We start from the raw sequence: 14,986 nt of genomic DNA, 5'->3' as shown, positions 1-14,986 counted from the left end.
GCCTAGCGCCCGCGACAGGAAACGCCCCAAAGCGCAACGTGGACACAGCCACATTTTTGAAGGAAAACAGAGGTGTTTTTTGCAAAGTGCCTACCTGTAGATTTTGGCCTGTAGCTCAGCCGCCACCTAGGGAAACCTACCAAACCTGTGCATTTCTGAAAACTAGAGACCTAGGGGAATCCAAGATGGGGTGACTTGTGTGGCTCGGACCAGGTTCTGTTACCCAGAATCCTTTGCAAACCTCAAAATTTGGCTAAAAAAAACACGTTCCTCACATTTCTGTGGCAGAAAGTTCTGGAATCTGAGTGGAGCCACAAATTTCCTTCCACCCAGCGTTCCCCCAAGTCTCCCGATAAAAATGATACCTCACTTGTGTGGGTGGGCCAGGTGCCTGCAACAGAATAAGGCCCAAAACTTGTAGAGATAGAGGGGATAGCACAGCGAGTTTATAAGGACATATTCTTTTATACATCTTTAGACTGACTCTGCTTTGGGGACCCACATAAGTGAGGTGTCATTTTACTTGGGAGACTGAGGGGAACACTGGGGAGTAGGAATTTTGTGCTGGAGTAGTGATCCTACGAAGAAAAGTCAGGAAAATATGCTTTTTTAAGCACATTTTGAGGTTTACAGAGGAGTCTGGGTAAGAAAATGTTGGGGGATCCACGCAAGCCACACCTCCCTGGACTCCTTGGGGTGTCTAGTTTTAAAAAATGTCTGGGTTTGGTAGGTTTCCCTAGATGAAGGCCTCACACAGGACCAAAAACATAGGTGCCCTCTCCCCCCCAAACATAGGTAGTTTTGTAGTATATCGTTTTGATGTGCCCACATACGTCCGTGATGTGCCAAACACAAAAATTTTGAAAAGAAACACACTTAGGTTATGTGAAAAAGACCCCTCACCCACCAACCAAGTTGGTGGCATGCTTCATCATCGGGGTCCCACCTGAGGCACCTAGCGTGTCACAGGTGTGCTGCGACGCCTGATTGCAGCGGAGCAGGTTTTGTCATTTTTACCACACATACTGGTTGGATTTGGCACGAGGGTGAGTGATGGTTCAGTGGATCAAATTTTACTAACAAGAGCTTTCACAAAAATGAAATGCACTGTTAGTAACTGAAAGGCAAAAAACTGAACCAATGACTCACAGCTCGTGAGCTGTAAAGCCGCGACAAGGCACCAACCGCTTTACAGTCCATTCACACAACTTTCATACATGACACACACAAGGCCATTCACACCGCCAGCCACGGGCCCAGCACATTACAACACTCACATCGACAGACAGCGCCACTCAAGGGCCCATCACTTACATACGCCCACATGCCTGATACAACAATCACACCAGCTGATGGGAGTGTGTGGACTGGTGTTTGGTTGGCAGTGTGTTGCAGTAGCCAACAGCAAGTCAATATGTACACTCTCAGCCAAGCCCCACTCCACACACAATGGCATCATTTTTTTTTTTTTTAAACAGAGGAACCCCTAACTAAGTAGAAAGAATTACAAAACTACAAACACAAAAGCTCTAACTAAGAACATGACAGAAATGCTAACCATGAAACTAAACACATGAAAATACAAAACAGACATGAGTTTACACTCATGGTTGTTCCCAGAAATTCTTCTGGGTGTGGTAATTCTTAAAACAAGCACCGACACACAGCCCAGGCTTTGAAGGACAATCTGGGCAGTACATTCGAGTCTCCCTCCGGATACCTCTTCGAAAACACACTCTACATTTCTTAGCTGGAAAGTCTTTTTTGGGTGTGGGAGGAATGTGCTCAGCAAAGTGGCGATCTTTCAATCTAGCCACATCCTCCACCACTGCTTCTCTAGGAACTCTGGCCTGTTCCACCACAATAAGGCTCTCTATCACTGACTCCTGAAATTTCACAAATGTCATCTTTGACTCTGGAGACCTATCCCTAAACACAATAAAAGCATTGAAGGTTGCTAAGTGGAAGAGGTGAAGTGCTAACTTCTTATACCAAACGTAAGACTTACGAATAGCAGTATAAGGTTCCAACCTCTGGTCAACTCTATCTACACCTCCCATGCTTATTATAATCTAAAATGCACACAGGTTTGCGCACTTCAGCAACCTGGCCCCAAACAGTCACAGGGGAAGTACTCTCATCATGGATGGTACTTAGCATGTAGACATCCCTCTTGTCTGAAAATTTCAAAGCTAGCAGCTCCTCGTTCCGCAAGGCACAGCACTGTCCCCTCTCAAGTTTTTTACAGACAAGCTCCCTTGGATAGCCTTTCCGGTTAGAACGGATTGTGCCACAAGCAACTGTGTCCACTCTAAACAATTCCTTGAGAAATTGCACACCAGTGTAGAAGTTATCTACATACAAATGGTGACCTTTGTTGAACAGTCGTCTACCAAGATCCCACACAATTTTCTCAGTAACTCCAAAAGTGGGAGGACAACCAGGGGGGTCAATATTGGAATCCCTACCAGTGTACACACGGAAACTATACACATATCCTGTCCTACTTTCAGACAGCATATACAATTTAATTCCATATCGTGCCCTTTTGCTAGGAATGTACTGCCTAAAAACCAAACGACCCTTGAAGAGGACCAAAGACTCGTCCACACTTAACTCTTTGCCTGGAACATAGACCTCCGAAAACCGATCTACAAAATGATCAAGGACAGGCCTAATCTTAAAAAGACGGTCAGAATCTGGGTGATCTCGTGGCAAGGCTAAAGCATTGTCAACAAAATGCAGCATCCTAAGAAGAAGCAAATACCGATTACGACTCATGGTCGCTGGAAATATAGCTGCTGCCATCAAGGGACTAGTAGACCAATAAGAAGCCAGTGACGGCTTCCTTATCAACCCCATCAAAAAAGTCAAACCCAAAAACTTTTTTATCTCCTCCAAATTTGTGGGAATCCACTGGGCAGCTCTAGAGTGTGGCCTAAGTCTAGCAGCTTTGTCCCTCAAATGCTGCTCCGCATACAAATTAGTCTGCTCAACAATCTCTTCCAAAAACATATCATCCATGAATAACTCAAAGAAATTGATAGGCATAAAGTTCTCTGTATTGGCGTTACACCCCGGGAGACCAGTAAAGGCAGGCAACTCTGGCTGCTCCATGTTTGGGGCAACCCAGACATCAGGTCTTATAACGGGAAACCTTTCAGCCCCAGGTTGCTGCACAATTGGCACATCAATGTCCTCTTCTAAAACAGGCCCTTCATCTGCACGGAGTGTGGCTTCATCATCAGAAGATTCCCCTCCAACAGAAACATCACTGCCAGAATCTCTGACTTCCTCCTCTGCCTCAGATGCAGAGTCCATCTCATAGTCATGATCAGACTGTGACTCAAAAAACATACCAACCACCTGCTGAGCGGTCATCCTGCGGCTAGCCATGATCTCTCCTGCTAAAATTAACTGGACAAATTCACCACCAACAACCAGCACTGTGTAAGACAAGTAACAAAGTGTAGCTTTGTTAGTAAGAGTTATAAACTCAAAAACTATACCGCTCACTTGCCTGAAAAAGCTTGATTCACCAGCAACTACACAGCAATCACCAATGATATCCCACTAAAAATAAATAAAGAAAGGCAAATTAGAAATAAGACAAAACAAATATCATTGTGCACAAACCTAAGGACAATTTCACAAACAATCCTGCATTTAGTACACCCCCTACAAACATGTCATTCATGCATGGCAACAATACTCCTTTGGAGTAAATTGTTTTTACTTACCTAAAACATGCAACTGTGCAAACTGCAGGTCAACCACCGCCAAAACCGCAAGGAGCCACAGCAAATAAAGCAAAAGCTTTGAACTAGAACAAAAAGGAGGAAAACATTTTTTATCACAAATGCAAAGACTTCTTCAGTTGACAAACACCCCACCATCAAACATTTAGAAATTGGTGCCTAAGTGGATTCTGCCATAGGGGCAGATGGGCCTACTAAAAAAATAGGCCTGTCTGCCCCAAGGAAGCCAGAAAATACCTTTAGTAGTGTGTCCCCATGGAGAGCGACCCTTGCCCAAGGCCCCCCAAACCACTAACACACACACATACACTATCCCTGTTGTCTAAGTGGCTTCTGCCCCCCGTTGGGGGCAGGTGGGCCTAAAAAAATAGGCCCATCTACCCCCAGGGGGTGCAGAAATGGCCAACAGGTCAATGCTCCCCTTGGGGGGGCGCCCCGTGACCAAAGGGACGCCCCCCCCCCCACAAAAATAAACAAATAAAAATAATCCCTGGCGTTCTAGTGGTTTCTGCCCCCCTTGGGGGAAGATCAGCCTAAAAATAATAGGCTGATCTGTCTCCAAGGGGTGCAGAAATGGCCTGGGTACATGTGCCCCCAAAGTGGGGGGCGACCCTTGCCCAAGGACCCCCCCCCCCCCCCAACCACTAACACACACACACACACACACACTATCCCTGGTGTCTAAGTGGCTTCTGCCCCCCTTGGGGGCAGGTGGGCCTAAAAAAATAGGCCCATCTGCCCCCAGGGGGTGCAGAAATGGCCAACAGGTCAATGCCCCCCTTGGGGGGGGGGCACCCCGTGACCAAGGGGACACCCCCCCACAAAAATAAACAAATAAAAATAATCCCTGGCGTTCTAGTGGTTTCAGATCAGCCTAAAAATAATAGGCTGATCTGTCTCCAAGGGGTGCAGAAATGGCCTGGGTACATGTGCCCCCAAAGTGGGGGGCGACCCTTGCCCAAGGCCCCCCCCCCCAACCACTAACACACACACACACACTATCCCTGGTGTCTAAGTGGCTTCTGCCCCCCTTGGGGGCAGGTGGGCCTAAAAACATAGGCCCATCTGCCCCCAGGGGGTGCAGAAATGGCCAACAGGTCAATGCCCCCCTTGGGGGGGGCGCCCCGTGACCAAGGGGACGCCCCCCCACAAAAATAAACAAGTAAAAAAAATCCCTGGCGTTCTAGTGGTTTCTGCCCCCCTTGGGGGCAGATCAGCCTAAAAAGAATAGGCTGATCTGTCTCCAAGGGGTGCAGAAATGGCCTGGGTACATGTGCCCCCAAAATGGGGGGCGACCCTTGCCCAAGGCCCCCCCCCCCATCCACTAACACACACACAAACACTATCCCTGGTGTCCAAGTGGCTTCTGCCCCCCTTGGGGGCAGGTGGGCCTAAAAACATAGGCCCATCTGCCCCCAGGGGGTGCAGAAATGGCCAACAGGTCAATGCCCCCCTTGGGGGGGGCGCCCCGTGACCAAGGGGACGCCCCCCCACAAAAATAAACAAGTAAAAAAAATCCCTGGCGTTCTAGTGGTTTCTGCCCCCCTTGGGGGCAGATCAGCCTAAAAAGAATAGGCTGATCTGTCTCCAAGGGGTGCAGAAATGGCCTGGGTACATGTGCCCCCAAAGTGGGGGGCGACCCTTGCCCAAGGCCCCCCCCCCCCCCTCCACTAACACACACACACACTATCCCTGGTGTCCAAGTGGCTTCTGCCCCCCTTGGGGGCAGGTGGGCCTAAACAAATAGGCCCATCTGCCCCCAGGGGGGGCAGAAATGGCCAACAGGTCAATGCCCTCCTTGGGGGGGTGCCCCGTGCCCAAGGGGACGCCCCCCCACAAAAATAAACACATTAAAAAAATCCATGGCGTTCTAGTGGTTTCTGCCCCCCTTGGGGCAGATCAGCCTAAAAATAAAAGGCTGATCTGCCCTCAAGGGGGGCAGAAATGGCCCTAAAAGACATGCCCCCCAAAGGGGAGCGACCCTTGCCCAAGGGGGCGCCCCCCCATCCACTACACACACAATCCCTGGTGCCTAAGTGGCTTCTGCCCCCCTTGGGGGCAGATGGACCTAAAAAAATAGGCCGATCTGCCCCCAAGGGGGGGCAGAAAAGGCCAACAGTTCTCTGCTCCCTTGGGGGGGGCGCCCCTTGCCCAAGGGGGCACCCCCCCACATAAATACACATAGAAATAAAAAACCCTGGTGATCTAGTGTTTTCTGCCCCCCTTGGGGGCAGATCTGGCTAAAAAGTAGCCAATCTGCCCTCAAGGGGGGCAGAAATGGCCCTAAAAGACATGCCCCCCAAAGGGGAGCGACCCTTGCCCAAGGGGGTGCCCCCCCATCCACTACACACACAATCCCTGGTGCCTAAGTGGCTTCTGCCCCCCTTGGGGGCAGATGGACCTAAAAAAAATAGGCCGATCTGCCCCCAAGGGGGGTAGAAAAGGCCAACAGTTCTCTGCCCCCTTGGGGGGGCGCCCCTTGCCCAAGGGGGCACCCCCCCCCCCCCCCCACATAAATACACATACAAATAAAAAACCCTGGTGATCTAGTGTTTTCTGCCCCATCTGGCTAAAAAGTAGCCAATCTGCCCCCAAGGGGGGCAGAAATGACCGTAAATGATTGCCCCCAAAAGGGGATCGACCCTTGCCCAAGGGGCCGCTCCCCGCGTGCCACAGAGTGAAATAAATACAAACAAAATAAAATCCCTGGTGTCTAGTGGCCATTCCTGCTGCCCGATCGCAATGCGATCGGGCAGCAGGAATGCTCAAAGAGACACCGGGGGAAAGGAAAAGCCTTTCCTTTCCCCCGGTGCCTCTTTAGCCCAAACCCCCCACCCACTGGGAAGAGGAACTCACCTCTTCACTCCACGCCGCACAGGAAGCAAATGGCTTCCTGTGCGGTGATATCCCCATAATGAAGTCCGCGCGCGATCGGGGGGGTGGGGGGGTCGGGGTGGAAGGGGAAGGGCTTCCCCTTCCATCCCTGACTTTGGGGGGTGGGGGGAAGCACACAGAGGGAGCGAGAGCGCTCCCTCTGGGCTGTGTGCCGAGGACGTTGTGGTTACGTCCTCGGCACAGCAGCACTGTGCCGAAGGACGTAACCACTACGTCCTCGGCACAGAAGGGGTTAACTGAAAATAAATATTTGAAACTCAACAAAAAAAAATAGCAACAGGTTTACATATCAAAATGTACAATTACATATGATTACACTATGCTCTTAATAGAATCAGTCGCATAACTATATTGTAGCCACTGTACATCATTTTTTCGTTATTAATGGTTGGCTGTCTCACTATATGTATGAGTATCTCCCTCCAAGTCTCTTTTTATGTAACAATATGTATTTCTGTCTATCACTGTATGCTTAAGTGTGAAAGTCAACTTGACACTGTATGCATTAGGATTCACCTGATACTAGTGGTGTATATATCAGTATACAGCACACATATAAACATTTATGATTAGGTTTTGTGCAGTAACATAAGCCTTCCTGTACAAAACAATCCAGACCACAAGTACCCTTGTGCCATATTACAAGGTGCCTGCATTGGTGGTGGTAGTAATTTATGTATCAGCACAGGGAGAGATGACAGGAATTCATCATATCTTGTGGAAACCGCACACTTCTCCCCTTTCCCAGTGCCACAAGGCAGCACAGCAAAACACTTTCTGCACTGCTCTGTGCCATGTGCCTCATTAATAAATTGTGTATCTCTTATATCATAAACAGATATCTCTCTTTCTATAACAAATATACATTCTAATTTGGAAGTAATCTCTATGTACTAAAGAAGTAACTATGCTTATCTAAATGGATATAAATACCAATTCAACTTGCTTTATAAAGTATGCGTATACAATCTATAGTTCTAAACAAAAGGCATGAGGTTAAACCTACTGGTAATCTTTTCTAAAACATAAAGTCCATTACTGTATATATATATATGAATGTGTCAATATTTCTGTGTTATAAGTCAATTAATATAGTTTTATTCATATCATATACACTTTTATCACTCTAATTTACAAACACAGCTTGCTTTCAAACTAATACTTTTAGTGACATACCTGTTAATAGCTGCATTTGACAGATAAAATACTATGACAATATAGCTTTGGGTCTTTTTTTATATAATGTTGAAATCTCAGAATAAAAATTGTATACTACTTTTAGTCCAAGCAACCAGTAATGGCAACCTGTTCACCTTTGCTCTCAGTGATACTGTCCTAGTTATCAAATCAGAAACTGTTTCATGTTTTACTCATGTTATCCCAAATTTCAATGGGTAGTGACCGTTACCCCTTTCTTGTATCTTGGTAAGAAGCCCAGTTTTCTACTGGGTGCTGCTGAAGTCACGACTCCTTCACATTCCCCTGTGCGGACCCCCGTGTAACTTCACAACAGAGTTGCGACTCCAGTCGGGGTTTCAAAATATATTTCCCATTATTTTCTTGTACATTTTTGTCTACATTATAAAATTAGAGATGATATTAAATTGGGAAAATTATTTATTTGCAGTTCATACTCCACCATAAATTCTATTTTAATAAAAAAGTTTGTCTCTTTTAGGGGCTGCTTTTCCCTCCTCACTGTATGTCCAAGGGTGCCGTAGCAACCTCCAGTTGAACACTCTACTGTACCAGAAGTTCAAAACGCCCTTCTCAAGAAACCTAAGGTGGACCCATAGGACCTCAAGAACTTCCGGCCCATCTCCCTGCTCCCCTTCTTGGCAAAAGTCATAGAGAAAATTGTCAACAAACAACTGACCCATTTCCTCGAGGAGAACAGCACTCTGGACCCTTCCCAATCCGGATTCCGCAGCAACCACATCACCGAAACTGCCCTCAGAGCCGCCACCAACGACATCAGGACCATACTGGACAACGGCGAAACTGCAGCCCTCATCCTCCTGGACCTTTCAGCCGTGTTCGACTCTGTCTGCCACCACACCCTACGCACATGCCTCAGCAGTGCACTAATCCGTGACAGAGCCCTGGACTGGATCACCTCCTTTCTCACTGCCAGAACTCAGAGAGTCCACCTCCCTCCATTCCTCTCTGAAGCCACCAAAATCATCTGCGGCGTATCCTAGGGTCCGTCCCTCAGCCCACCCCTCTTCAACATCTACGTGGCTCCGCTCGCTAACATCGCCCAATCTCACAACCTCAACATCATCTCATATGCCGATGACACCCAGCTGATGATCTCCCTCACCAAGGACAACACCAAGACCATCCTCCACAAAGGAATGAAGGCCATTGCCAAATGGATGAAGAACAGCTGCCTTACACTGAATTCTGACAAGACTGAGGTCCTCATCTTTTGGCTCCACTTCCTCCGCATGGGATGACTCCTGGTGGCCTGCCACACTGGGCACCGCTCCGACACCCACCCACCACACACCCAACCTGGGACTCATCCTGGACTCCTCACTATCTATGACCCAACAAGTGAACACCATCTCCTCCTCCTGCTTCAACACCCTCCGCATGCTTCGAAAGATCTACAAATGGATCCCCACGGAAACCAGAACAGTCACCCAAGCCCTTGTAAGCAGCAAACTGGACTACGGCAATGCCCTCTATGCAGGAACCACGGCCAAACTCCAGAAAAGGCTGCAACGCATTCCAGAACGCCTCCGCACCTGTCATCCTGGACATCCCCTGCCACTGCCACATCACAGGCCACCTGAGACCTGCATTGGCTCCCCAGCAACAAGAGAATCACCTTGAAACTCCTCACCCACACTCACAAGGCACGGCATAACACTGGACCAGAATACCTCAACAGACGGCTCTCCTTCTACACCCCAACCTGACAGCTTCACTCCGCTGACCTTGCCACCATCCCAGGCATCTGCAGAACCACCACTGGCGGAAGATCATTCTTGCACCTCGCCGCCAAGACGTGGAACACTCTTCTCACCCACCTGCACCAGACCAAGGCCCTCCTTACCTTCAGGAGACTTCTCAAGACTTGGCTGTTCAAGCAGTAGCGGTACCCCCCCACCTCATGCCCCCCCCCCTTGCGCCTTGAGACCCTCATGGGTGAGTAGTGCGCTTTACAAATTCCCTCAAAAGTTCATAGAATTTTTGTGTTAGCAGCAGTCTATCTTTAGTGTTTGCTGTAGCAGGTGCGGTTGACTATTACCAAATGTGACCATATTCAAAATGAGATTACTTGTTTATAAAAAAATCTAATAAAATAAAATCACCGGTTTTACAACATCTAATCAAATATGTTTTTTTTTTTTAAATCTGGTGCTCCCTTCATTTTAACCATCTCACATTTTGAGAACTCCTTCATTCAGCTGCAGCCTTCTATGTGTGCAACTGTCCCTTCCCTTCAAAATGTTCAGTGTCTGAATTGTAGGTCACAGCTATGTTTTTAAACTACTGCATAGGCTAGAAAGAGTGGCATTAACAGAGACCTAGGTTTGCCTAATGTGGATATTACATGGGTTGGCCAAAGAGGGTTAAAGTGGCAGCAGTTGCTTCCATTAGTTGCAAGCATTAGAGATTGCCAACCACCTCACCTCATGATTGTGCACTGTGGTGGTAATGACCTAGGCACAGTAAATGGGGTAGGATTGGAAATCATAATGAAGGATACCTTTGTTCAATTAATGCACCTTTTCCCTCATACTGCCTTTGTGTTCTCTAATATATGCCAGAGGCAGAAATGGAAATGATCAAATCAGTTCTGTCCACAGATTGACAAAGCCTGTAAACATGTTAGTAAAACTGTTTGAGCATTACTCAGAGACCAATTCATGGGCTCTTTCTACAATAATAACCTCCAGTTTTACATGGAAAGGGATATATAGAAGAGATGGCGTACACTTCACAGATGAAGGCAACAGAGTGTTTCTTAGTAACTTGCAACTCTGCATCCGCCTTTATATGTACTAAACATGTTCACACAATAAACACAAAGTGTCTTTTTGAAGCACCCTACACCCCAAACACTCATTAAATTGGAAAGAAAATCAGACTTTTTTTTTACAAAAATGTTGGAGTCCCAACTCTGTCGCAGATGCGCAAATAAAAAAGCTTGCATGTGGATCCATAATTGAGTGGGTGTAAAATTAGTATGTAACATTCTGAATCAATCTGTTAGTTGATGAGTGAAACTCTGAATAGGTCTGTGACTGGGTGAGTAGGTGCATGACAGTCAAAGTGGGTGTGTAGTGCCTGCATCAGTGTCTGAATGGGTCTGTGAGTGCGTCAGTCTCTGACTGAGTCTGTGAGTGGGTGCATAAGTGTCTGAGTGGTACAGTGAGTGAGCTCTGGTATCAATGGGTCTGTAGGTGAGTCCTTGATGGTCAGAGTGGTCTGAGTGGCTGCATGAGTGTCTGAGTGAATCTGTATGTGGGTGTATGACCATCAATGTGGGTGTGTGAGTGGTTGCATGAGTATCTGAGTGGGTTTGTGAGTGAGTGTGTCAGTGTCTGAGTGGGTCTGGGAGTGGCTGCATACGTGTCTGTGTGTGACTGAGTGTGGGAGTGAGGCAGAAAGCTAGCTCCTGGTCCAATAGAGCCCTTTTTGTAATTAGGTGTAAATCTGTTCTGTGGTTTTGGAGATATTAAAGGAAGAAGTAAATTTGTATATCTAGGGATGGGGATCAGACAGATCTCATGCAGAGATCTGATTGGCAGCCAACACTACAACCAGAAAGTGTTGGCCATCTCAGCCAGGTCCTAAGAAAAAAGTACAAAAAATAAAATAATCAGAAAGGGGAAGGGGAAGGGTAGAAAGTACCCTGACCCCTTAGTCCTTGTGTTGGGGGTTCCAAAAAAGTTTTTTTCTGGTGGATCCTCGAATCCGTTGCAAAAAAAAAAAAAAGCCGAGCTACCCCCATGATGCTGCATTGCTCTTGCTCCTGTCTTCTCATTGATTTTTCTCTTATTTTTTGAGTGCCGTCTCATTGCTTTGCTCTAATTTTCACTGCTTTATCCTCGCCTTTTCTCCTGTTTTTTGTGTGCCCGCTTCTTGCTTTTCCCTCGTTTTCACTACTTTCTCCTTGCTTTCTCACTCATTTTTGTGTGCCTTCTTCGAGCTTTTCCCTCATTCGCACTGCTTTCTTGTTGCTTCCCCCCTTATTTTGTGATTTCTCCTTGGTTTTCCCTCATTTTCACTATTTCTCCTTGCTTTTTGATTTTTTGATTACCTTCTCTTTGCTTTTCCGTCTTTCACTGCTTTTTCCTTGCTTTCCCCTGTATTTTGTGTACCTTCTCCTTGCTTTTCCCTCGTTTTCAGTGCTTTCTCCTTGCTTTTCCCTCTTTCTCACTGCTTTGCTTTCTCCTTTCTTTTTCCCATTTCTTGTCCCCTCTCTTTGCTTTTCCCTCGTTCTCACTGCTTTCTCCTTGCTTTTTCAAGTGTTTTTTTTGTGTGCCATCTTCTTGCTTTCCTCTCGTTTTAACTGCATTCACCTTGCTTATTCATGTTTTTGTGCCCTCTTCATGCTTTTCCTTCGTTTTCACTGCTTTCTCCTTGCTTGTTCCCCATTTTTTAAGTGCCTTTTTGTGCTTTTCTCTCATTTTCATTGCTTTCTCCTTGTGTTTTCCCCCGTATTTTGTGTACCCCTCTTTGCTTTTCCCTTGTTTTCACTGCTTTCGCCTTCCCTTTTCCCTTGTTTTTTGTGTGCCTTCCCCTTGCTTTTTCCTATTTGTCACAGCTCTCTCCTTGCTTTTTCCCTCATTTTCTGAGTGCCTTCTCTTTACTTATAGAAATTCACTGAAGAAACTAAAGGTTGCAAGGACATTATAGTTTGGCATTAACATTTAAAACACCTTAGAATTTCACTAACAAAACCGAAGGTTACAGGAACGTTATAGTTAAGACCAGAACTTACACACACAGAAATTCAGCTGTGATAGTTAGGTATTTCAATTAACTATAACTCGTGGCCTGAGCTAACTGAAACTCACGCCCTCACCATGCATTGCTAATTACCCCACATATTACATCAGTAATGGAATCTTCTGCGACATCATTGCAACATTTGCTGTCATATTAGTGATCTAAAAACTGGGCATTGCAGGAGTGCCAGTTATAGTTACCTTAGGGGACAAGTTATAGTTACTTGAAATAACTCTATAACAGCTGAATTGTCCGTGTACATTTTTATCCGAACTATAATGTTTTATATTATACATATTTGTGTTTTCTTCAGAAGTTGGGTGGGGTAGGACTGCCATACTTAATACGTAAACTTAAATTTGATCCTTCAGATGGGACATGTGGGCCTTTAAATGAAACTGAGGTTTGCTGAAGGGATTGTGCTAGACCTAGAGAATGCTGGTAAAAGATAGATGTTGTGTACCATGTTTTAATGTCCTTCGCCGTCTATTTCTTTCCCTAGAAATGGACATGTCTTTTACAGTGCTACTATTGGTATCAATGGCACTACCCAATGACTTTGTATTCTGTGGATTTTATTGGAATATTAAAGCTGCAGTCTGAATACTATAAGTTAATACGTCTGTTGTTTGGGAATGAAATAGTTTATAACGCTGAACACCTGTAGCATTGGTGAAGTGGAATTTTGGTGAAACAGGGGCACTCAGGAAAAAGGTCATATGCAGAAACAAATCTTTCTGATGGGGCCGAACCTACTCTTCTGAAAAAATCATCCTAAAAGAAATTGAGACTCTGGGTTTTACATATTATAATGCCCTTAAGCTAGAACTGCCAGATGCAGATGAGTTACAAATAGGGTAATTTAACTGTTTAACTTCTGCTGTTTTTTTTTCTCATTTGGTTTCTATTATTTTAACAGTTTTTCTCTTCTTACTTTGTTACTCATGTTTTTTTTTCTATCTATTAATCTTCCATCCCAAGCCTTTCATACTTGTTAATCATTTGCATCAAACATCTCCATCACTGTTCTTGTACTTATGAGTTATATCTCCCTTCATTGATTGTTTTATCTGTTTCCCATTACTTAAGTCCTATTGTTTTTGATTGTTTTCTGATTTGACCTATTCTTTCCTCTTGATAAGTGCCTCAGTTAGCCTTTCTTTCACTCCTATCGTTTAAAAATAAACTACTAGTAAACAACAAGAAAATGACTTTGCATGTTTTTGATAAAGTGCATCTAAAATTCTTGAGGGTTGATAAGTTTTTGTTACACAATGTTTCTTTCACTTGTAGGTTGATTCATCTTTTTTTTTGAACAATCAACATGAGGCATTCACAGCTGTTTTTCAAACCTACACCAGCATTTTGACTGATCAGAAACTGGGTCTAAATTTGAAGGTAACTTATTTTACTGCATGTGTTCTTTTCATACTTATGTTGAAATAAATTTGTTCTTTTCATAACTAAAAAGGCTGTATCTTTTTTAGTGTTCCCTCCAATACAGTGCCTTGAAATGTGATTAACTCTAGTAACACTCTTTAAACTTCATGGCAGATCTGTCTGATAGTTATACACATGAATGAGTGAATTAATAAGTTCTTACATAAACGGCATTGGGAGTAGTAAAGCACAAAGGAAAGAATAGTGAGCAGAAGAAAGGAGTTTCTTCCTGGGCTAGAAATGTCTCTGTTCCAGTTTATTTTTCTTTCACTCACCTCTATTTGATATTTGTGTGCTTGCCTGCCTGGAGACCCTTACCAGTAGCCTGTAAAACCAAAGCACCTGTACTGCCAAACCAAAGGTGTGTTTATAAGGTCTGTTAAATTCAAGCCCCTCTGTGCCAGAGACTCTGCCCTTTTCAAAGTAATTTTTCACTATGCCTACTAAAGAGGACGACTCTTTATCAGCCACAGCCCCCTTGTAGGCAAACCTTACTGATTTATGACAACTTAACATCCTACTGCATAACCCAGGGGTCTCCCACCTTTTCTGTAATAAGAGCTACTTGTGTTCAATGAAAATTATCCAGAGCAACTACTGTTATCAGTGTTGGACATCAGATAGAATTACATTAGTGGCCACCGGATGCAGGATTACTGACAGTGATCACCACAGTTCAGAGAAATAGTTGCTAGCAGTGATGTAAAAAGGCTTTATCAATCGGAAAAGCATCTAAATGGCTAATTCATGACAGCTATAGCTTCATAACCCTGGCAACGTAATAATAATAAGGGTGTCCGACGCTGCATGAATTAGAACTCAGACATCGGCTTTAATGTTTGAAATTCAACTTTTTTAATTCAAACATCCTCTTATGAGTTTGGAGAATCTTCACATTTACATCTCGAATACAGGGTTTTCAA

At 45.2% G+C, this 14,986-nt stretch overlaps 1 protein-coding gene across 2 annotated transcripts in view; it reads left to right on the top strand.

Annotated features, from left to right (window-relative positions):
* Positions 1 to 14,986, top strand: part of PRKDC (protein kinase, DNA-activated, catalytic subunit) — a 2,139,921-nt gene that overhangs the window by 767,855 nt on the left and 1,357,080 nt on the right. For both annotated transcript variants that reach the window (XM_069220133.1, XM_069220131.1), the window contains exon 38: positions 13,917 to 14,021. In XM_069220133.1, the coding sequence (XP_069076234.1) occupies positions 13,917 to 14,021 (105 nt within the window). The remainder of the gene's footprint in view (positions 1 to 13,916; positions 14,022 to 14,986) is intronic.

Source organism: Pleurodeles waltl, chromosome 2_2, assembly GCF_031143425.1.
Source record: "Pleurodeles waltl isolate 20211129_DDA chromosome 2_2, aPleWal1.hap1.20221129, whole genome shotgun sequence".
Taxonomy (NCBI): domain Eukaryota; kingdom Metazoa; phylum Chordata; class Amphibia; order Caudata; family Salamandridae; genus Pleurodeles; species Pleurodeles waltl.
The sequence above is the reverse complement of the archived record's forward strand: the minus strand, read 5'-3'. Positions and strand labels throughout refer to the sequence as shown.